General features: G+C 41.9%; 1 protein-coding gene across 1 annotated transcript in view; it reads right to left on the bottom strand.

Moving 5' to 3' along the window:
• Nucleotides 1–1,779: 1,779 nt before the first annotated feature.
• Nucleotides 1,780–23,827, bottom strand: part of LOC129738315 (protein serrate-like) — a 100,306-nt gene continuing 78,258 nt past the window's right edge. Inside the window, exons 7-12 of the mRNA XM_055729499.1 lie at nt 23,711–23,771; nt 9,243–9,376; nt 5,584–6,060; nt 2,606–2,719; nt 2,317–2,541; nt 1,780–1,958 (exon numbers count right to left, since the gene is read on the bottom strand). Of these exons, the coding sequence (XP_055585474.1) occupies nt 1,780–1,958; nt 2,317–2,541; nt 2,606–2,719; nt 5,584–6,060; nt 9,243–9,376; nt 23,711–23,771 (1,190 nt within the window). The remainder of the gene's footprint in view (nt 1,959–2,316; nt 2,542–2,605; nt 2,720–5,583; nt 6,061–9,242; nt 9,377–23,710; nt 23,772–23,827) is intronic.

Genomic DNA, 23,827 nt, shown 5'->3' with positions numbered 1-23,827 from the left:
TTGTCTCTCTTTTCTCTCCTATTTCTATTGTTTCTCTTGTGTCTCTTGTCTCTCTTGGCTCACTTCTCTTACTTGTCTCTCTTGTCTCTCTTGTCTCTCTTGTCTCTCTTGTCTCTCTTGTCTCTCTTGTCTCTCTTGTCTCTCTTGTCTCTCTAGTCTCTCTTGTCTCTCTTGTCTTTCTTGTCTTTCTTGTCTCTCTTGTCTCTCTTGTCTCTCTTGTCTCTCTTGTCTCTCTTGTTTCTCTTTTCTCTCTTGTCTCTCTTGTTTCTCTTGTCTCTCCTGTCTCTCCTGTCTCTCTTGTCTCTCTTGTCTCTATTTTCTCTTTTGTCTCTCTAGTCTCTCTTTTTTCTCTTGTCTCTATTGTCTCTCTTCTTTCTCTTGTCTTTCTTGTCTCTCTTGTGTCTTTTGTCTCTCTTGTCTCTCTTGTCTCCATTGTTTCTCCTGTCTCTCTTGTCTCTCTCGTTTCTCTTGTCTCTCTTGTGTGTTTTGTCTCTCTTGTCTCTCTTGTCTCTCTTGTCTCTCTTGTCTCTCTAGTCTCTCTTGTCTCTCTTGTTTCTCTTGTCTCTTTTGTCCCTCTAGTCTCTCTAGTCTCTCTTGTGTCTCGCTTAAAACGCATAAAACCTAAAGTTTGATATAATCATGAAAGGATCTAATTCTTCATCATTTTATGTCTATAATCAATTTTTAAACAGAACTTTGTATCGTAGGAAACGTAAAATTATGTTTTTTAAATTAAAAGCGCAAAACGCGAGAGTTAGTTTTTGAAATTCTAGTTCATAAAATGGGGTTTTAAATAGTGAAATTTGTGCCCTCATTTTTGTTTGAACTTGCTTTAGATTGTTCAAACACTCTTTGGCTAAAGTGTATCAAATGTGTGTATAACTGTGCCATAGTGAATTCAGACCTGTTGTGTTAAGTTAATCGTTCAGGTTGTGGCGTTACAATTAAGTATTTGTGCTTGTTTAATTTTGATCGTGTAGTGATTGGGTTAATTCGAGTAAAAATTCATTGCTTAGAACTAAGAGTGCGGAATGTCAAACACTGAAAAGTAAACAAAACAAAACAGCATCGTGACCAGATAAGGCTTGAAATTGTACGGCAATGTTCGTTTTAGCTCCAGCTTCGTGTCTTCCGTTTATCCAAAAGCTGTTGCCCGTTAAGGACCGGACCACTCCGCTTCAGCTGATTGCAGGTGAGCGAATTAAAGTCGGTTAGCACGAATTGGACGTTAATTCTTCCCAACTCCCAGGCAACGGTTGAGTTGAAGGTGACAATATCCTGCCACAACGGTTCATGGCCAAACCGAACAAAGCGGAAGGTAGCTCCAGCTTACCAAAACTGACGGCCCCACTGAGTGAGTGAAGAATTAGCGCTGCAGAAATTCTTGAGAAACAAAAAAACAACGTTTGTGATTCTATAGGGTCGTTGTTTGGGATCTGGAATCGCTTTTTTGCGAGCCGATCAAACGTGGCATGGTCAAGCCGGAACAGATCCAGTCGGAAGCAGACGTTGGTGGTGCTCCGGGTTATTGTCATGCACATGTGGAGCAGTACAGCCAGACAGGGTTGCCAGAATACCAGATGTTCCTGTGATACCTGAAGAAACCGAGCTGTGATGGTTGTGTGTTTTGGCTGCTCGATGTTTGCCATTAAGGCAGCCTTAAGCTAGCCTAGGTTTTAATATGTCGTGTGTCGTGTCGTGTCGTGATTATAACAGCTACAAGATTTGGGTTTTGCGTATTTGTGTTGTGGAAAGAGTTAGCCGTGTACATACAGAACCTTAAAAAAATGCTAGATAAACGAATAACATTTTAAAGACAAATAAACTTACCTCACACAGCGTTCCCGAGTATCCGAGCGGGCAGATGCATTTGAAGTTCCCAATCAGGTCGACACATTCGCCCCCATTCCGGCAGGGAACGTTGGCACACTCGTTAATATCGGTACTGCAGTCGCGACCTGGAGCAATAAAAATGAGAGAAAAAAACAAAAGAAAGTGTTAGCTAAAGTCAAGATCAGTACACACACAAGGCGCCGCCGTTCCCCAAAACGTGATTGATTCCTCAAAGCCCTCATTAACGCCTCCCAATCCAATAAATTGTTCAAATTGGAATCGAATCGTGCACGCAAGGCGCTGATCAATCAAGGTTCAGTTCTCCCAGGAGCTCCAACCTTGGACGCGACACGATCACGCCTCCGAATCAGCGTCTCAATCAATCACCAGCACCACCATCTCCCTTCGAGGGCGGAATGAATGATCCGCGGCAAGCACTAAACGGTGCTAAACGACACACGATTGATTTGCGACTGAACTTACCGGTGTATCCGACGGCACAGGCGCAATGGTAGTCGTTGACCCGATCGATGCAGGTGGCCCCATTTTTGCACTTGCCCACGCAGTCGTCCAAATTCTGGACACAGGTTGGACCACCCCAGCCCTCCAGGCAGCTACACTGGAACGAACCAGGCAGATTCCGGCAGGATTTGGCATTGATGCAGGGCCCCAAGCCGGAGGCTACGTTGGACTCACATTCGTCGACATCTGCCATGGGAAGATTCGAATAGTTACGACCATTATGAAAACGTATTCGGTCTGAAGAACTTACCAATGCTGCAAGCTTCGCCGGTCCATTGGGGTGGACACTCGCAACGGAACCGACCAACCATATCGATGCAGGTTCCCCCGTTTTCGCAGGGACCCTCGGCACATTCGTCAATATCTGGTTGGGAAAAAAGGAAGAAAAATCCGGCATAAGACAAGGTAAATTTGATTGATCAATTACTGCCTCCATCCTCACCGCATCCTAAATCCTAAGGCTAAGAAACTTCCATGATCAGAATAAGGAGAGCTCGGAGCCGGAACAAACCGACTAATTACGAAGCCAAAACCGGCACGAATGGGTTTTTGAGCGCGCACCCCGATTTGTCACGCTCATCAATTGGTTCCCGATAATTTTACCCCCGATTCCCTAGGCTAGGCTAGGTTTTTTTTCTGACAGATTTTGGGTTGGGGATACGCAAAGTTTTATTTAAGACTCTAGCGGAGAAGCTGGTCAAAAGAAAACCCAAGCAGTGGAGGGTTCTGCCTCCACCATTCCTCCGTCTTCTAATACTTGGAGCAGATAATGAATCGATCGAACCAAGATTAGATCAAAGAAGGTGTCAGGAAGCCGATCAGCACTGGCCGTTGATGCTCGGTTAGGTGGTTGGATTTTGCGGGATTTTAGCGGCTTTATTCGAGAACGTTGGGGCGTCAAAAGCCGGGGATTATTTGCTGAAGAGATTGGGATTTTGTAATTTTTTGTTGTTGTTGAAACTTTTGGCAGACGGTTCTTCAGCAGCCAGTTTTGAATAACTATTGTAAAAATTCTTGGTCGTAGTTTTGGTATGAATCTCTTCCAAAATGTTTAATGCTTCCGAGCGTTCAGGTCAACGGGAAAGAAAGCATTGTACCTCAAATGCGAGTCTCTTTTTTCATCCAGACAAGAACCAGATTCATCAGTTCCCTCGTGGATGACAGCTGTCAAGAAGTCATCAAAACGCACCACCAAACATCCTAATTTCTTTTGTGTCACCAAATCCCACAAACCGAAACCTGATTAGCGGCACAACGCAACTGTCCGGATTGAGTTGTCCCCGTTCCTGGTGACATTAATGTGTACCTACTACGTATGTCTTCAAAAGAGCGATTTGTCACAACCGGTACCGAGAGCAAAGGAAAACGGGCATCATTATTCATTTTCACCGGAGCAGCTCAAAAAGAGTGATCATTTCTCAAATATTTTGAATACTTCCTGCGGGGAGGCGCGGATAGGACCCGGGAGGGACGAAAACGCCTTTCACCATCGCATCCATGAGAAAGCTAAACGATTAGCTTTGTTCCCATTTCTTTTTTCCTAAATGTTTGAACGGATGGAACAACAACAAAAATTCTTTCTCCCACCAGTCCGGACCCCAACGCCGATTGGATTCGGATTAAAAGGAGCTCAATTAGCAGTTGATGGGGTCTCAATGCCTGTGCGTGTGTGGTATTGTGCGTAATGAACGTACATACGATGATTAAAGAATTAAGCGTGGAGCAAAACGCAATGCGTGCGCATCAATGGGTAGAAGAACCGTGGAATTGTTAATAAAAAAGATTCTTTCCGTTTCAACAAAAGTTAGAATAAAGGGAAATTGTGAACCATATCTTGGTGGTAGTTCAAATCAAGCTGAAATTTTTGGATAATTTTTCGAGGTTTAACGATTGTTCGCCCTACACGAACGATGGAATAAATCACCTAGTTTGGTCCTTCGAACCAGATCTTGGGCTGATCAAGTTGCCTTTGCCTTAGTCTGAATCCTGTCCAATCGTAGAGAAACACAGTGTCTAAAATTTTTGAAAATTTTGACGATTTTGACAATTTTGAAAATTTTGACAATTTTGACAATTTTGAAAACTTTAAAAAATTTTAAAAATTTTCAAAATTTTAAAAATTTTGAAAGTTTTGAAAATTTTATAAATCTTAAAAATTTTGACAATTTTGAAATTTTTGAAAATTTTGAAAATTTTGAAATTTTTGAAAATTTTGAAAATTTTGAAAATTTTGAAAATTTTGAAAATTTTGAAAATTTTGAAAATTTTGAAAATTTTGAAAATTTTGAAAATTTTGAAAATTTTAAGTTTTAAAAATTTTAAAAATTTTGAAAATTTTGAAAATTTTAAAAATTTTGAAAATTTTGAACATTTTGACAAGTTTCAAAATTTTGAAAATTTTGACAATTTTGAAAATTTCGGAATATTTTAAAATATTGACAATTTTGAGAATTTTGACAATTTTGACAATTTTGACTATTTCAACAATTTTGACAATTTTTCCAATTTTGACAATTTTGACAATTTTGACAATTTTGACAATTTTGACAATTTTGACAATTTTGACAATTTTGACAATTTTGACAATTTTGACAATTTTGACAATTTTGACAATTTTGACAATTTTGACAATTTTGACAATTTTGACAATTTTGACAATTTTGACAATTTTGACAATTTTGACAATTTTGCAAATTTTGACAATTTTGACAATTTTGACAATTTTGACAATTTTGACAATTTTGACAATTTTGACCATTTCGACAATTTTGACAATTTTGACCATTTTGTCAAATTTAACAATTTTGACAATTTTGACAATTTTGACAGTTTTGAAAATTTTACAATTTTGATAATTTTTGTCAGTTTTGTCAATTATGACCATTCTGACAATTTTAACAATTTATACAATTTTGAAAAGTTTGAGAATTTTGACAATTTTGACATTTCTGTAGATTTATAATTTTGTTTATCATGTAATTTTTTTTTTTGCGATTAAGTAATTATCGAAGAAAGATAGAGATTTTATGTTGATTTAAAAAAAAATGCATGATAATCCTCTAACAACCTTCAAACTTTTTGGCTAAAATTTTGCACCTGCCTTTTTCTGACAAAATAAGATAACGTTCAGCCAGCATCGCGCCTGGATTATGAATTAGAATTTTTCTAGACTAATCTGTTTAATGCAGCTCTAGATCCTAGATTTTTACACAAAACAAGAATACTCACTTATTTCACAGGTCGGCCCGGTCCATCCGGGCGCGCAGCTGCACACAAAGTCCTTGATGGGTTGCGCGGAGGGCACCAGCGGATGGCTTCTCCCCAGTGCTGTCATCAGCTCCTTGGGGCTGCCGGAAATTACCGAATCACTCCCGGAACTCCCGGCGGCACTTCGCCCAAAAGGTTTTCCCATCGAGCTCATGCCACGCATTCCCCTCACAAACATTGGCAGCAGCGTCGTGCTTTCGGATCGATCCTCGGAACTGGCGCCATCTGCCGCGGCTGCTGAAGCGCCCGAACCAGACCCCGCGGTTAGCGTACAAGTTCCCCCGTTCCGACAGGGCTGCGGAGCACAGGGGTGTTCCACGATTTCACACCGTGTTCCGGACAGTCCCTCGGCACAGGTGCACCGGTACTGATCCGGAGCGGTGTTCTCACAGGTTCCGCCGTGCATGCAGGGTTCGTGCGTTCCACAGTAGTTGAGATCTAAACGGGGTGAAAAAAAAACAGTTGGGAAATCAAACAGTTGGTTAGAGACACTTGACCGGATTTAGGAAACAATTGCGAGGAAAAAAAACGAGTTACGACTTTAACTATAACCTTGAACACGTGCTCAAAAACTATTTGAATAAAAAATAGATACACAAGTGCGCCTGTGATTAAAAACAATTATCGTTTTTAAGGGGTTGCGTATACGGATATCGTTTTCCCACTCGAAAACGGGGATCGTTCGCGCAATGTGTTCCTTGAAGGGTGCGCGCATTTTTCACGATAAAAGGGGTTGCGCACCCTTCTTGATGCGAAATCCTAACTTCAACCCATTCCAAGCCACAGATGCGTGTGTGTTCTCAATTTCAATTAACAAAGGCAATAAAAAAAATGTTTGTTCTTATCCAGTAAGGCACCGGAAGGAATTCATTGAATCTGAAGCAGATGACAGTTGCAAGTGATGATCTCGAAGAGCTCGTGCGTAACCAGAGAGACAAGTGTTCGGTCGGCTGTTGAACATCTGACCGCGGTTTGCGTTATTTTAGCACAGTTGTGTCGTGATTTTACGATTCTTACTTATCTCAATTCAGAGATCCACTAAGACAGGTCTATCACACACAAAAATAGAACAATGACCGACTTAGTTTTGTTAGTTTTGCCTAGTGATGTCAACATGAGAAACGTTGCAATAGAAATTTGTTTTATTTTGTATATCTTCAGTGTTGCCGAATACAACTATTTTTCTTTTTTCTGCAGATCCTTCATCTCATCTCTACATTTCTTCTCACCTCTATTCTCAAGAGAAGCTTTTATTTGCAAACTTATGTTTTTCTCTAGAATTAAATTTTATTTTTCAAATATCCTTCATTTCAATTCTACAATTCCACATTACAAACAATCAGCCGAAGTCGGCCTAAAATTTGCGCTTCCTTAGCCAATTCGTCTTTTCCTACCGGAATAAAAAAAAAAAAAACAAACAAACAATCAGCAGCAACAACCTTTAAAATGTGGGTTCTTAAGCCAATCTGTATTTTTCCAACGGAAGACCAAATCAAAACGAACAATCAGAAGAAGCTGCCATAAAAATCTGCGCTTCCCTAGCCAATCCGTCTTTTTCCACCAGAAGGACAAACCTCAACTTACAATCAACAGTCTTAAAAATCTGCGCAGAGGCCAAATCACAGCAAACAATCAACAACAGCAGCCTTAATAATCTGCGCTCCCTGTGTCAATCCGTCTTTCTACCGGAATCAGAAACAAATTTTTCGTCGGAATCTTTTTTCAGCTAGTTTCAATTCTAAATTTAAAACAAAAAAACAAAATAGAGTGGATATTTTATTTAAAAGATGATAAACGGAAGCACACATCATAAACCACAAAAAGGACACAAACAACGGAACCCTTTTCCAGACTTAACCAAGCGAGGGTCATCGAAGGGCAACGTTCATCCGGTGGAATTAAAAATTTCACCGGAAATGCTTTTCCAAACAAAGACGACGACGACGGATGAACCTGGCCCGGTCGATCCATACGAAACGAGTGCAGCGGGCAATAAATCGAATGAGTCTCTCGCAACGCAACCAACAAACGGCAGCAGCAACAACGGAGGCTTTATAAATCGAATATGATGATGATGATGCTATTGATGATTACCCGCTGGAAGTTCGATAATAACGTTCGAACGAAGCAAGAAAAAAAAGGTATCTTGGAGCAGGGTTGAGGGCGTCTTAGCCAGGTCAGCTTAATTTCCTTCCCCCTTTTTGTATCGGCCCGGAATCTTTCGAAATTACTTCCAATAATGGATTGATTTGGTGGAAAGCTGACTGTAGTAGGCTGTGGCGGAGCAAAACCGATATTTTCCCCTATAGGTGAGGTTGTTGTTGATTTAGATCTCTCATTTTGTGTTTGTACGTGATGCATTTAAAGAAAAAAAAAATCTCCGTTTAAGGTGGAATTAAAAGTTTATTGTTCCTCTGGCTTGGAGCTATTATTTTCGTCGTTAATGGCCAACGCCATCCTGTCACCGCCTGCTTTGGATGAAGCATGGATATGTTGTTGTGAGTGAAAGGGTTCACAACTGTCAAAATCTGGATTCAAAGCCGATGTAAGTGACACCCACCACATTACGGACCCCATCAGTCAGGGTTAGAACAGCCGCGCCGCTCGCTGGGGTGACTGAATTTCTTCCAAGGGATCATTTACACGCCTCGAGGCCCGGTCCTGTTCTTGTCAGTCAGTGAGGTACTGAACCGAAAAATTTACCCGACCGGTGTCGGTTCAACAAAAAGGAGGAAACCTTTGTTGGGGTAGGGTTGACAACACTCAAAATGCGGGTGCCCGAGATTTATGCACCCTGTAATATGATACCCCAGACAGAGTCAGCCGTAAGTGCCAAAAACGAACACTTGCGCGTCCAAAGTGAGTGACGTTGCGCATCAGGCTGAAACGGACGGACGGACGGACGGACAATCGACCAGGCGGTGACAAAACGTCCGTCAGAATCTCGAAGGGGTGCTGCTGCTCTACAAAAAAGGGTTAGCATCGATCACTTCTCCCTTTCGTTTCCCCGTAAAACTTCGGGCGAAACAGTCATTAATGGGATCAGCTATAAATCTTTCCCGTAGCCCTCGTTCGACCGGGGTACGGAACAATAACGACTCGATAACTCTTGCGCACCCCTCGTCGGATATTGTTTGCCTTCGAGAGTCAATTTTACCGTCGAAACAATAAAAAAAATGGTACGGAAAACCGATCCGATCAACTCTCATTAATCGATTTATCGCACACAAAGACGAAATTACCGGGAGATTTCTTTAATCACTCAATTTCCCCGTGCCTCGGGTACCGCTTCAATACAGTTTTCTCACCAAGAAACAGAGCATGAGCTTTTGCGCTACCACCGTACGCTCTTGATAAAAACTCAACCGATTTCTCAGTTTAATGAGTTTGCGCGATTATTGAATCATAAGCCGAAAATGGGGACCGCACCGAAAAAAAACGGAACCGCCCGAAAACTTCGCTAAGCCCCCAATTGATCGTGATAAGGCGTAATTGAAGTTCGTTCGTTTGTTCGCTCATTGTTTTCAATCGCTCGCTAATTCCCCCTTGATTAATCCCCCCTATAATCGGCGGACTAATTATTATTAGCGGGCGATAGGTTTTCGGTTGTTTCGACTTACCTTGATCGCACAGAATCCCGCCCCAGTTGGTATCACAGATGCACTGCCAGGCGCTGCCATTGCAGGAACCGTGCCGGCAGCCCGGATAGACCATGCACTCGTTGCAAAGCGGACCCCGCCAGCCGGGCCGACATCTGAAAAAAAAGAGAAAGAAAGCGAAAATCGATTAGTAGTGGCACAGATTCGATGGTTTTTTTAGAAGAACTATTGAAGAGTTAATGAAGTCCGGTTGTTGACGTGCATGTTTATTGCCACCAATCGATTCTTTGGTCGACTTACATCACAGCAAATTCGACTGTTCGAGTTGACCTTAGTCGACTTAGTTGGGGAAAAAGTCGAGAAAAGAACACAACTAAAACTTCTACTTACATCACTCCATAGTCGATTAATTTGGTCGATATTAATCGGAAAACTTACATCACTGCTTTGAGTGCTATTTTTCTTCATTTTTTTGTTGTTGTGAGGAACAAACTTTTTCTATAATTTCATACGTGAAAAGTTAATTTAAACGCCTCTCGTTTTTAAAAACAGAAGGATCCATTGAATTTGCGTAAAACTTGTAATTTTTCAAGATTTACATATTAGGGTTTAATGGCTAATCAGCCTGCGCAGTCAGATGAAACTCCAACTTTTCTTTTTTCAACTTTCGATTGACTATAAATATTTTGTTAAAGCTCACTAACTTCCCAAATTTTTAACTAAAACCAATCATATCAAAATTGGGGCAGAATGCGCACAGAACCACATGTTTAAGGCTTAAATTTTGCATACTGTCGACTTTTTGAGAACTTGCTTGTCCAGTAATAACAAGGTCACGATCGGCGAGCTGGAGACAGTTGAAGACTTCTATCTCGGCACACTGGTGACCCCAGAAAATGACACCAGCCGTGAGATCCGGCGGCGAGTTATCACCGGAAGTCGTGCCGAGAAGACTTAGCCCTCGCACTAAGTGTAACCTGTACATAACGCTCATTAGACCGGTTGTTCTCTACGGGCACGAGACATGGATATTGCTCGATGAGGATCTACGTGCACTCGGAGTATTTGAGCGACGAGTGTTAAGAACCATCTTTGGCGGCGTGCAGGAGAGCGGACTGTGGAGGCGAAGGATGAACCACGAGCTCGCGTGGCTCTACGGCGAAGGTGGCGAAGGCTGGCCGCTCATTCACTCATCAGCACATAATTTAAGGAGAGGCCTGTTGATGTACTGGCAAATCCGTTAAACACAGTTCTAAGTTTTGTGGTGCTCCTGTTTAGGCACTGGGTGATGTGGGAAATAGAATTGAGCGGCGCCTATGGTTAATTTTCTCTCTTCTGTCTTTTTCATATGGCCAGTTTTGAGGTAGTTTCTTATGAACATGCCGTAATCATTCCGTAGCTGCTCGTTCTTCGTAAATCTCTTCTCTTGCTTCAGAAGCCTGTCCAAAACCATGTTATTTTTAGCTGGGAGTCTGAGTATGAATCTACCATCTGAACTGTACGTGATAGTATCAACAAAGAACTGTTCATATAAGGTGTCTTCGTCTGTCCGTTTCAGAATTGTGAGGCTAACAATGTTTTCATTCATAAACTGGTTGACATGAAGACGGCTAACGTTGTCTCCAACAATCCATCCAAAACCAATTCCCACTTTCTGCGTGTTGCCGAATCGAGTTTGTTGGCCATTAAGTGAACAAATCGCTTCCCTGGCTTCAGTTCGAAAAGCTTCCGCGTATGTTTTTGTATGAGTAGCTTCGGGTAACTATACTGTTGAACCAGGAGGTCGATCGCTTCGATGGTCTGCAAAAAATCCACGATCCGCAGGGAAAATTTTAAGTACTTAAACTTCTGGATCGTGGGAAGAGATGTTCGGCGATGGATCAATGAGTTGTACTTATCGATCCACTCCTTCCAGTTTCCTCCGACACCACTGAAGCTCGGCAGGTCAACTGTAGGAAGCTTCACCGAATCTCGGCTGAAAGATGAGGCCCCTTCATTCGATTTCTTGGCTTCGATGGTCTTCTCAAACATAGCGGGGCCACAGATGTTTTTGAGCTCAACTCCGGTACGGTTTGGTCCTTCGTCAAATATTCACTGCTCAAGCATACTTTGGGTTGTGTCGTAGGCTCTGCAGCAGTCTGTGAGTTATCCCTTCTGGCTTCCAAAAGGGTAATGGCAGGCTGCTACTGTCTCTATTATTTGCGAGATTCTTGTTAAAGCATGGCTACGTTGCATAACCGTCCGGTCGAGATCCGTTTGAAGAACGACGTATACAGGCTGCTTGGGTGTCGTCTGTATTCCATCTTGTTCATCGAAGGCCACAGGTGTTACCTCTTCTGGATCCATCCCTGTCGAAAAAGAAATAACATTTACCATCGCGTAATTTTCTCTGTTCTATCTATTCACTTTCGAAGTTCATTTTCTTCACTGGCTCCCGAAAGCTAACCTTACTACCAACTTTTGTTGGAGTGAAAACCCAACGCATGTTTTTCTTAACCGCTGTCCAACCCGGGTGTTGGACAACTTGGCAGCGAAAATCCATGCTATTTTCGAATCATCAACGATCCAAATGTTCAACATTTAAAAAGCACTGTTATAATCAAAAGATCTATTGTGTGACCCGAGCGTCACAATCAACAATCCATGCACTGAAGTGGGTCATCTTCACTTTCATTTACATTTCAACCCGCTTGTTGGAGAAGCTTTTAGTATTATCCATTTTTCCAACGTCAATTTTTCCATTCACAACAAAATAGCCTTTTTTTCACTGATTCCAACCATCGTGTTGGAAAGCTTTGTGAAAAAAAATAAGACCAACGCGTCGTCCTTTCATTCAACCCTAGTGTTGAAGAATTTTTCGCCATATTTTCTGTTATGAATAATTTGGAAATCTTCTAAAATATTACCTTCGATAGCTTATACGGACCAGAAAATGTAACTTCGTTTGGAACTCGCGAAAAAAGTGATTTTGTGGTGTCGCCGTCGTTGACTGACAGTTGGCCTGAGTGTATCAGATTGCAGTACTAGATTTATAATATACACTGAGCAAAATGCAATGATGAAAATTACATCAAGTTTGTTTATTTATATTTATTTTTTCCTCAACATAGAAAAACCGAATATCACAACGAAGATTCATTCTTTGTATTTGCTGCGATATCACAAAAGAAACTAATTTTCATTGCCTACTTGAAAGCTTTTTATTTTAAAGAGCCAAATTTTCGATAAGTTTGCAATAACAAATGATTTTTTGCCAATGTTAATATGCTTTGTTGACAAAAATACGATTAACATGTTACTAAATGTTGTGTGTAACAATCATTATATTCCAAATGATCATTATTCCATTTCTGACTACCCTTTCAGTGAAGTGCGTTCTGTCCATTAGTTATGACATTCTACCCCATGAAGAGTTTTTAAGCTATTTTATTTTTTTTACAAAAACCATAATCAAAATCGAGTTTTTATCATTTGAATTTTTATTTTAAGCAAGATATAAAGCAGATCCCTGAATCGTCGTAAACGTTCAAATTCATTCTTAAATGATTGTTAGCGTTTTCTCCTACAACGATCTCACTTACAGTTACAATGTAGTGTTCGTCCATTTCAAAAATCGATGAAATCCATTTTCTGACGCATGCCTTATAGGTGACCAGCATCCTAGAGCAGCCATCCATAAGTGCATACCGTTTGATCCATTGTTTATGTTTGATTGTTTACCCGATTATAGCGGAGGCTTGCATCCAACAGGTCACATTTGACAAACAGAAGAGCGGGCTCACTCTCTTAGCCCTCAGCGCCCAACAACAACAACAGTGAAAAGCCGCTCAAATAGCGCTTGCATCTTCGGGTGTTGTTTACTCGCACCGAAATCCGAAAACAAAAAACCGCAACACGTAGGCCTACGTCACCCTCGCTGGACACTTGAACGTTAAACAGTGCATGTTTGCTAGTGTATGTGTGTGCTATTGGCTAACAACAAACAAAAAGCGCCGCTCGGGCTGCCCGTTTGTTGTCAAATCGAGCGTCATCGATCTCCGATGTGTCAAGACAAGACAAAAAAAAAGCGCTCGCCTGCTACTTTGTGCGGTCGATTGCCTTCCGTGGGGTCTGTCCGCGCGATTGAAGTTCTTAGGAATTTCAAGGTTTTTCCAGCATTCGTTCGGTTCCAAATTCCCGAACCCACAGTATCTAGAGGCGCCCCGGATGCTTCCCTTCCAAACTAATTGAAAGTTAATGGTAAATTACATACCGCGGGGTAATCAAATCTATTAGATAGGAACTTCTTCGTCGTTCCCGGTCCCGGTCTGTTCGGGGGCCCAAGTTTTGAAGAGTCATCTTTCTCCTCCTCTCGGTCGCAGCAACCGAATTCGGTTGTCGGTTGGGGTATCAATCGAAAAGGTTGAAAATCTGGCGCGAGGGTGTGCGAGCGAGCAATATGGAGCGCGGTGCCGTTGCTTGGCCCCGCGAGAGAGTGATTGAGAGTGCCCAAAACTCTAGAAAAAAAAACAGGTTCTAGTAGAGTGGATATTCGTTCTCGATGGAGCCGATTTGAGACCACACGGCCCGGAAAAAAGGCAGCAACCGAAACTGTGTGGTGAGAAGCACGGGTTTTTTTTTCGGGAATCAAAATAATAGCAGAGAGTTGAACCCGGAATGGATGAAACAAAGCAAAAAAAACAGAACGATAATGACCTTAACTAATGATAAACAGTAGGCTGCGTAGGTTAAGAGCCGATAGACCGGGTTAAGGTGGCCAAAAGGGAGAAAGAAGAATAGCGGGATGTTACCGGGCTACTATGATGGGTGTTGTGTGCGTCAGATATTAAGCGATCTTCTTCTCTCTGGGAGGTGTAAGGTTAGGGAATTGTATCTTTTCTAAAATTGAATGAAATTAGAACAATGTTAAGTCACACGGAGAGGCGGTTAACTAGCCCTCCGGGGAACCCAACGAATTGATAGAATTGACACTGATAGGTTTGGGAGTCAGGGGTTTTCAGATTCCAGAAAAAATCTAGAACAAAAACTTTTCTTTTTCGTAAAAAAAAAAATAAAAAAATGACCTTGTTTTTCTGCTTACTTCCCGTTTGTTGTGTTAAAATTTGTAAAGGGCATTCTCTAAGAAAAGAGGCACCGGAAATGTAAAAAAAACTCTGGAAGTTACATCTAATTCGGTTTACAAGGTTCAATTTTTGCGAATTATCGTGAACGCACGTGAGGTAGCTGATGACAACTTTTTTGAAGCCAACACACGTTCTCCTAGAATGAAAAAATAATTATCAAGCTAAGTCGATGAGTGAGTAGGTATAAGGCAACTTTACTTTTCAGTAAGAAAAGCAAAAAGATAAAAATCGTACGCAAGTTGTTTTCGGTGAACTTTTGTTTGAAAACCACCTAGGCTTCTTCAAACGATTGGGATAATTAATTTCAACTCGGTCGATTATGCACATTATAAATGCTGCACGAATTCTAGGCCTGTCTGTCGTTACCTCACCCCAGCACTCCCCCCTACAGACCGCCCGATCAGGTATTCAAATTTTCTTCACAGGAAGAATCTCTCCTATTTCGACGATTCAAAACAACAACAAAGCAGAGAAGAGGGAAAAAACAAAGCAACCCACAACAAGAGCCCACTGAGGTGTCCGGTCAGCGTCGGGCAAAACATCAACTCACCTCTTGGGTTGCCACGGGAGACACGTTTTTCACCTCATTAATTCGCAGAAATAGAAAACACACCACTGGCTTCGGGATCGACAAACAGTGTTGCCTCGATCGAACGAAAGGGCCGATCTTCAGCTTCAGCAGCAGTGTGCAAAAGTGACGACTGGGGTCCGTTAACAATCCGATCGGACGGAACACAAAACGAAGACGTGCCACAAATCTTAACAAACTTCAACTGGAAGCAGCACACGAGAGAGAGAGAGATTGAGAAGAAACACGTCGTCGCGCGGTAAGGAAAGAGGTAAACATTCTTCTGAAGACAATTAAACTAGTTAAAGCCATGTCTATCAACCATTGGAAACGCTGCGGTGCGGAATGGCGACGCTGCGCACCCAGCAGTGCGACGACTTTTCATTGGACCGGGAACAAACGGAAAGCAATAAGATGCAAATTTTTTACCACTTTCCTCCTAATCACTCGGCCAGTCGAGAAGAGTGAACAACGTCTGGCTATTTCATACATTTTTGAACAATTGAGACTGCGGAGTCTTCCCGGTAGAATGGGCGCTGTCAGGTCGACGTGAATTCACGTAATGACCTCAATCGACCAGAATCGACTATGATGGGCGAAAGGTCACGCGGCAAACAGCTACAACAGGAAACCAGGTGTCACCACCAGACTGCTGCAATCCTAGGAATCTTGAAACCGTAGAAACACCGTGAAGGGTAAACTAATTAAGGTATTTTGCCATTTGGTTCCGCCGACCGCTGCTTAAATACGGAGAGCATTGTAACACGATCAATTTTCTCGCTTCCCATTTTGGGTTCGCAAAAGATCGGTACCAGGCCATAACCTTCTCTCCCTCCGACCCAAATCGGCGAAGGAAGCCTAAACACCGATTGAGTCGGTCCGATTGCGCCGATTCCAGCCACGCTACAGGCAGGTATAGCCTATTTGGTGTTTCTTTTAATTAACTGCGTGATTTTAATTGTGAATGTTTTATTTCGACAATTTCTCAGAAGAGGCACCCGGTTCCAGCTGGATCCCGTTTGAGGAGGAGATGTGCTGGGCGCGCGCGAAAAAAACGAGTCGGCAAACGTTGGAGATGCCAATTTAGCGATTGGGGGCTCCACACAGCAAAACACATCCCGACCGACTGAGGACTGAGGACCAGTTGGGCCATTCCGGGATCCGTACGATCGAACGACCGACAATAGGGTCTCTCGCACACAACACGAAAAGGAAGAATCCAGCAACGGGTAACAAACCGACGAAAAAAAAAACAAGGTGAACAAATGAAATATGGTTGTTGGGCGAATTGTTGTGCAACAAGACGATGTAGCGGGCGTCTCCCCTTTAGCCGTTTACGACTCGGCGGAGGCTGTGTTTCCACAACCTCTCGACAATCGTAATCAAGAGAGGTAGGAAAAGGAAAAAAACGGTGTGGTGGCATACCAATTCGAAAACCGATCGAACGGTAGGCAATTTAAATTGTTCGATTAATTAAGATTCTACGGGAAAAAGGTTGTTTCAAAGTTTTCCCCCTTGTCAAAGATTCCCTCAACCTTCGTTTCGTTACATTTCGGAACTCGGAAATGCGAGCCGACCCACCGACCGTCCTTAAGCAGTAGAAAACTACCGGGTGCTAGTTTTAATTATTTCCCAACCCAAATGGCTCTCGATTGTTTGAGGCCGAGAAGATCGTGATGAGGAGTTTCCAGACCCGTGGTGGAATTGTTCTGACATTTTGATTTCTTTCTAATAACGAATTACCGAGCATCATTACGAGGCAACCTTTTCCGGGTACCTCACACCTGTCATCTCACTTGCCTAGGTGCTTGTGTTTAATAGCATGAAAATAGTTAAGTAGAGTAGAGTAAAGTAGAGTGGAGTGGAGAGGAGTAGAGTAGGGTAGAGTAGAGTAAAGTAAATAGAGTATAGCAGAGTAGAGTAGATTAGAGTAAAGTAGAGAAAAGTAGAGCAGAGAAGAGTAGAGAGGGGTAGAGTAAAGTGGAGTAGAGTAGAGCAGAGTATAGCAGAGTAGAATAGATTAGAGTAGAGTAGAGTAGAGTAGAGTAGAGTAGAGAAGAATAGAATAGAGTAGAGGAGTAGAGTAGAGTAGAGTAGAGTTCAGTAGAGTAGAGTACAGCAGTGTAGAGTAGAGTAGAGTGGAGTAGAGTAGAGGAGAGGAGAGAAGAGTAGAGTAGAGTAGAGTAGAGGAGAGGAGTAGAGTAGAGTAGAAAAGAGTAGAGTAGAGTAGAGTAGAGTAGAGTAGAGTAGAGTAGAGTAGAGTAGAGTAGAGTAGAGTAGAGGAGAGAAGAGTAGAGTAGAGTAGAGTAGAGGTGTAGAGTAGAGTGCAGAAGAGTAGAGTAGGGTAGAGAAGAGTTCAGCAGTGTAGAGTAGGGTAGAGTAGTGTAGAGTAGAGTAGAGTAGGGTAGAGAAAAGTAGAGATGCGTAGCGTAGAGAAGAATAGAATAGAGTAGAGTTAAGTTGTGTAGAGTAGAGTAGAATAGAGTAGAGTAGAGTAGAGTTGAGTAGAGTAGAGTAGAGTAGAGTAGAGTAGACTAGAGTAGAGTAGAGTGTTGAAGAGTAGAGTAGAGTAGAGTAGAGTAGGGTAGAGTAGAGTAGGGTAGAGTAGAGTAGAGTAGAGTAGAGTGTTGAAGAGTATAGTAGAGTAGAGTAGAGTGTTGAAGAGTAGAGTAGAGTAAGGTAGAGTAGAGTAGAGTAGAGTACATTAGAATAGAGTAAAGTAGCGTAGAGTAGAGTACAGCAGAGTATAGTAGAATAGAGTAGAGTAGAGTAGAGTAGAGTTGAGTAGAGTAGAGTAGACTAGAGTAGAGTAGAGTGGAGTAGAGTAGAGTGTTGAAGAGTAGAGTAGAATAGAGTAGGGTAGAGTAGAGTAGGGTAGAGTAGAGTACATTAGAATAGAGTAAAGTAGAGTAAAGTAGCGTAGAGTAGAGTACAGCAGAGTAGAGTAGAATAGACTTGAGTTGTGTACAGTAAAATAGAGTAGAGTAGAGTAGCGTACAGTAAAGTAGAGTAGAGTAGAGTAGAGCAAAGTAGAGTAGAGTAGAGTAAAGAAGACTAGTGTAGAGTTGAGTAGAATAGAGTGATTGAAGTAGAGCAGATTAGAATAGAGTAGAGTAGAATAGAGTCGAGTAGAGTAGAGTGGAGTAGAGAAGAGAAGAGAGGAGAAGAAAAAATGTAGAGAAATGTACAGTAGGTTTCGAGTAGAGTAGAATATGTAGAACAATGTTAAGTATGGTTGGGTATGATAAGGTTTTGCTTACTTAAGTATGTACTGAGATGCCGTAAGAACTTTATTCCTTACGATTTTTTTTTCAATCCTGTTTATTGCTTTGAAGAAATATCTAAACACCACACGACTCAACGCAAAGGAATTTTTACCTTAGAACGATGCTTGTTTCCTTGAGGGTTTTCCCCACAGAATATCTCCTGTTTCTGAAAAATATTTGAAGAAATTTTCGGATACATCATCGAACTCAATTCAAACTTCCAGTATACTCCAGATATTGGCATTCGGAGATAAGAGCGAGGAAGGAAGTTGATTTATCGGAATTGTCTGGTCAGCTGCCGCGGAATGTCGTGACGACTACCGTGGGAAGAATTTATTCAAATCCAAATCCTTACCGGAATGAGGAGGAAGGTAAAACAGATAACAACAAAGCACAAAGCCGACCCGCGCGCGCAGGCTATTGTTTGTGTTGCCCGGCAACCAACCGCCGCCAGTGATCGGTTTGGTTTCGCACGCGCTCGTATGTTCGCTCGTACCTACAATCGGGTTCTACTCGAGTTAACCAATGCGCAAACGAGGCGATTGCGGTAATAATGACTTGTCAAATATTGACGCATCGACAGAAAAATAGTTGGTGGTTTCCTCTCCTCAATCCGTTCAGGCTCAAGAAGAGTAAATCTAAGGTTCATCGGTTTCGATAGAGAAGTTATTGAAACGAAACGTAACAACCATTATCATAGTAGTGTGGTCACTTCTATCATCGCGCAAAATTCCAAACCACAAAACAAACAGTCCATTACTCACTAACCGTGAGTATGTATGGCTTTGAACCATCTCTGAACCAATCGAACATCTTCAGGCGGCCTCCCAAAACAACAACAACAACAACCACCACCGCCTAGTAGAAAAGAATGCATTCACTTTCCTTTTGTTACCTATCCCGAGTTCCCGAGTCTTCTCTCGTACCTACAAGTGTAATGGACCGGTTGGCCCCTGGAATCCAGAAAGAGCACCTCGGCACTCGGCAAAGATTTATTGCCGAGGTAATTTTTCCCAACAACAATGTTTTACTCGTTCAATTATGTATGATTAAGTGTTGCTTTATTATTAATTTTTTAGCGTTCTCTCCTTGCCCGACCATTCGCAGTCTTTCGCTTTGAAGCTTCGAGCTCAAGTTCCGGCTACAAAGACACTTTTCTTCTCTCCCAAACGGCTACACGAGATAAGCATCTCCCGGGCCGGGATTTCAAAGCGTCTTGCCCATTTCTCAATCCCTGGGGAACTTCTTAAATCGTCGTCGTCGTCGTCGATCGGAAAAGGCGAAACCACTTTCGACTCGACGAGCTTCAATTCAACCACCTTCGGTAGTCATCCGATGACGATTCGATAAACCATACATTTATCTTACAATTGTTAGAAGTTATTGTTTCGCTGTTCACACAAATCTTCGGCTAATGGTTAATCGGTTGAGAGTCCCAGAATCAAATGGCCAAATGGCTGTTTTCCGTTCGTTTGGCTCCTTGTTCGGCGCGGCGCAGAAGTGGTTCAGCACAGCGTCGAATGTCATGTTAAATGTCAAAACTTTCCTCCTCTAGAGAGCGTTCCTTTGCTAGTTTGATAATGTTCCTATGCTACGGGGCTTTGATGGCCGTTTTCCTGTCACAGAAACTGGCACGACTTGCACGAATATCGTTCCCGTTTGCAACACTAGACCTAGCTAACAATAATTTATCTTTAAGGCAGTTTTGGTTGATTCCAATAAATCGCTGCCTAAATTTGTGGGCTCGAACAAACCTAAACAAATCCATGCTACTTTTACCGAATCAATCTTATAGGAAAAATTATCAGAGTAGGCATTGGTTGCGGGCATAAAATCATTTGTTTACATTGTGTTTCGAAGGAAGAGTTTCACTCACGGTATTCGTTTATTTTCAGAAATTTTGATTTTTATTCAGTTTTTTATACTCTGTACAGGTAAGTCTTTTTATAAAATTAGAAGTACATCCCGACGAAGTCAATTAACGACGGAATCCTAGACAAATTTGGAATATGCACGTGCGTATGTAAGATGTAGATATTTTTTTTTTAAAGATTTGGATTTGGATTGTTTTTTAGCAACAAAAGAGTAGCTTCCATCATTGCAAATGTCTGTTGTTCTTTCAAGAGAAACCATAGCTGTTATCCATTAAAAAAAGGTAAATATCTTTCCATTCCTCGTTCGGCGGAGTTAAACAAACTTTAAGCGAATGAAATTTTTACTGTGAAGTTCCTCATTTTGTCATTATTTTTCCAGTACATTGAATTAAATACGTTGGAATCCATTCATGAAATCCCACTTTTCAGATACATTTTCTAACACCCAAATTAACCACAGTGCACGTGCTGCTTCCTCGCATCGTTTGGCCAGTTATGCAACAAGTTTGCTCAACCAAACGTTCGATGACCGATCGATCGTTTCCATTCATCATCGAATCAAATTCCATCGAACAAGGAGGAATCCACTATAAATGTCACAATTTTGCCCCTATAACATATCGGTCTCATCAACATTGTCGGGTTGAACATTCATTCACCAATTACGAGCCACCCGGATCGCCCCAGTCAGTAGAGTCTCAGAAGAGCGAACGCCAGCCAACTCGACGAGGCTCGTTAATGGAGATGAGAAAGTGTCAGATCATTTGGCAACGATAGGCTGAAAATAGGGGGGCTCCCAGATTGGAATCAATCAATTTACACCTTTCGGAGAGCTAACGCTGACGAGTTCGATGCGGGAGCCGGGAATTCCTTATTGGTGGTGTGCGGAGCACCCGCGTACCGGCTTTGACTAGGGGTGGTCAAGCAGTGACCAGAGTGTGATGGCGGTCATCATCCCTAAAGTCACTCGCTTCTGTCGCTCCGAATAGAGCAAAGCGCAAGTCATAATTATCGGCACTCAGAAATCAATGCGGCACATTTGGTAAACAGTTCTTTTTTGAGACACAATTAATTAATTTGATGAATTTCAATTTCTTACCGCTGTTTGGAGTTTATTAGCACAATGATTGACGTTTGCAGGAATTGGATTTCTCGGCTTATTACGATGTTTAGGTTTCCCATACCAAATTTGGAATTAACTTATGACAATCCGCTTTGGAGGGAGCAAAACGTAACTTTTCTATTGGAAGATGAAAAATTTAAACTGCAGTTCAGGAATTCAGACATCTACGCAATGATAGTAATATTGGAGACCTTTTTCCGAAAAAATGAAAAAATGTATTGGAAAATATATTCCCATTTTTTATTGAACGTTGAACCAATTTTGCAAAGGATCAACAAGACAATGAATCTGAAATCGAAGGCATTGTTCAAATTAATCAAAATTGTTAACCCTTCATTCTTCGCATTTTGTGCGAATGTTCACCCATTTCAGGCTGAGGCAGGACTAAGAAAATCGTGATCTACGGGCTCGGCCGATTGCTACTCTCTGTCTGGATGGAATGAGAGTTTCCCACCCCCTTCTTTACAACAACAAAAAAGAAGCAAAGGGGTACCTCTAATTAGCTGTTCCAACTATTTTACGAGCCTATTGAAAAGATGTATTTCAGTCTGGCAGTCTGGGGTTGGAGCAGCAATCTCTGATCGTTGCTGCAAGAGAAGTGCAACCGAGCTTCCGCGTATCCCCGGTGATATTTACATGCCCCTAACTAGCACGGCACCTAGTAGGATCCAGAGACCAAGGAAGGGGTTTGTTTTTTCAAAAGCCAACAACGGACCAATGGAGAAAGAGTTCAAATCGCGCACTCTCGTTCAAATCTTGCAAGCCTTCGGTTGGCAAACTAACCAACCGGGCTGCGCGACTGGTTTAGAAACTTCAGTTTTCAATAGAATCCGTGACTAGGTTTAGGCCCCTCCCCATCATCGGTGGGGTTTTGCTTTATTGATCGGGACCAAATTGTGGCGGCAGTCCACATTGAGCACAACTAGACAGCAGTAGGCAGGTAACTCGGTCAGTTTTCGAGGTGGGTTCCCGTCCTCCGGGACATGCAACATTTTGTTTTTTTGTTTTTTTGTTCCTCAACTCGTGCTTACAAATAGACAAACGAGCAATGTTGTTCGGCGAAGTGGAACAATGCAATGTTTTCCTTCTGATTGGGTTTCGAACTAGCTAGCTAGTTTGGGACATGTTTTGGGGCAGCACCCTGCACCACCCACTCACAGTTTGGTGCCTTTTGATCTTTTTGAGGGGGGGCAATGTTTTGTTTGAAGTCATGTTCCATGCTATGCGTTTAGCACAAAAAAAACAAGATGGGCCAAAAGCTGCTCCAATAGGTGAGTTCGTCGCTTAAATTTTCACAGGGCGCATTGAAGTCACTGTAATATTTTGCGTATTTTTGACCCAGTTTTGAAGGGAAAATTAGCTCAATTCACTTTTGATCCCTTTTGATGACCAAAATGTTTAGTCTTATACTAAAACACATTAAAACTATTCACTCATTGACCTACTTGCTGAAACTGGTGTCCTAAATTTCATAAAAGTGCTGACGTCCGTCAATGACTCACTCACTGGGAATTATGAACAAAAAAAAACCTCTAAACATTTTCCAATCATTTCTTCTTCAAAGGCATCTCAAAATGAAGATGTTCGAGAGCCATTTGCTTCGAATGAAACTGCTCTATCGAATTTTGTGAGGGTGGTTGTGCTTAAAAAAAATCAAAATAACGACCCGCAAAAGAATAAATCCCAACGTTATCTCATAATTTTACGAGCCATTCGGAGAGTCTCCGGGGCTTCGAGCCGCTTGTTCCAGCCGATAATTTCTCCCTCTTCCAGTCAGCATACCACACCAATAGCACTTGAATCTTTCTTCTCGAGAAGCCGAAGAAGCGAAATCGCTGTATGGAAGACGATCAGTTGAATCTTCTTCATTTTGGTGACCATCGATGAGCGCAGCTTCCTCATCTCTTCACGGGCTTTAGCCAAAACCTTTTCCCATTTTTTTTTGTTCCCGCTTGTCATCGCCATTGAGCTAATACTTTTAATAGGAGCATTAAATTTTATTAGGAAGCAATCATTTCAATATGCTTTCTTTTCTGCCGTTTCGCTTCGGGTCGATTATCCCTGGGTCTAGGAATTTGCTGTCTCGAAAATCTGTGAACTGTACTGCTGCGCTTTTGGGTTAACGATTTAGCAGTTGGGAAAATTCTCCTCTAGCGATTTCGTGAGATTGTCGTTGAATTTGTCAAATCATTCAACTCAACAAAATTTCGCCTCACAAATTCGTCTTTCTCAATTGAGGTGATGTGTCATGTCCAAGATCTTCAAGTGGTGGACAACAACTACAAACCAGTAGCCACAAGTCGATTCCTAATCAGCATCTCTAATTCAATTCTCCTGTTTCTTAATGGAAATCCAATCCGTTTGCCACGACCATCGGTTGTCTCCTAATCATCGATCGCCAGACGACTAATTAAAGACGCAATGTGGTAGTTTTTCATGTTGTCCGTTGCATTTGATTTGATGCTACCTCGGAGGTCATTGCGGAAATCTTCCCTTGGACCCCGAATGAATAGAAAAAGACTACACAATACTTACTCGCATTCTCCCGGCTGGTCGCATTTGCCATGAATTTGATCACATCCTGGCTTACAGATGGCTGTAAATGAGAGAAAGATAGAAGAAAAACAAAAGTTAAGTAACGTATTTAACCGT

This window comes from Uranotaenia lowii, chromosome 1 (assembly GCF_029784155.1).
Source record: "Uranotaenia lowii strain MFRU-FL chromosome 1, ASM2978415v1, whole genome shotgun sequence".
Classification (NCBI taxonomy): domain Eukaryota; kingdom Metazoa; phylum Arthropoda; class Insecta; order Diptera; family Culicidae; genus Uranotaenia; species Uranotaenia lowii.
This window is presented reverse-complemented; position numbering and strand designations above follow the sequence as displayed.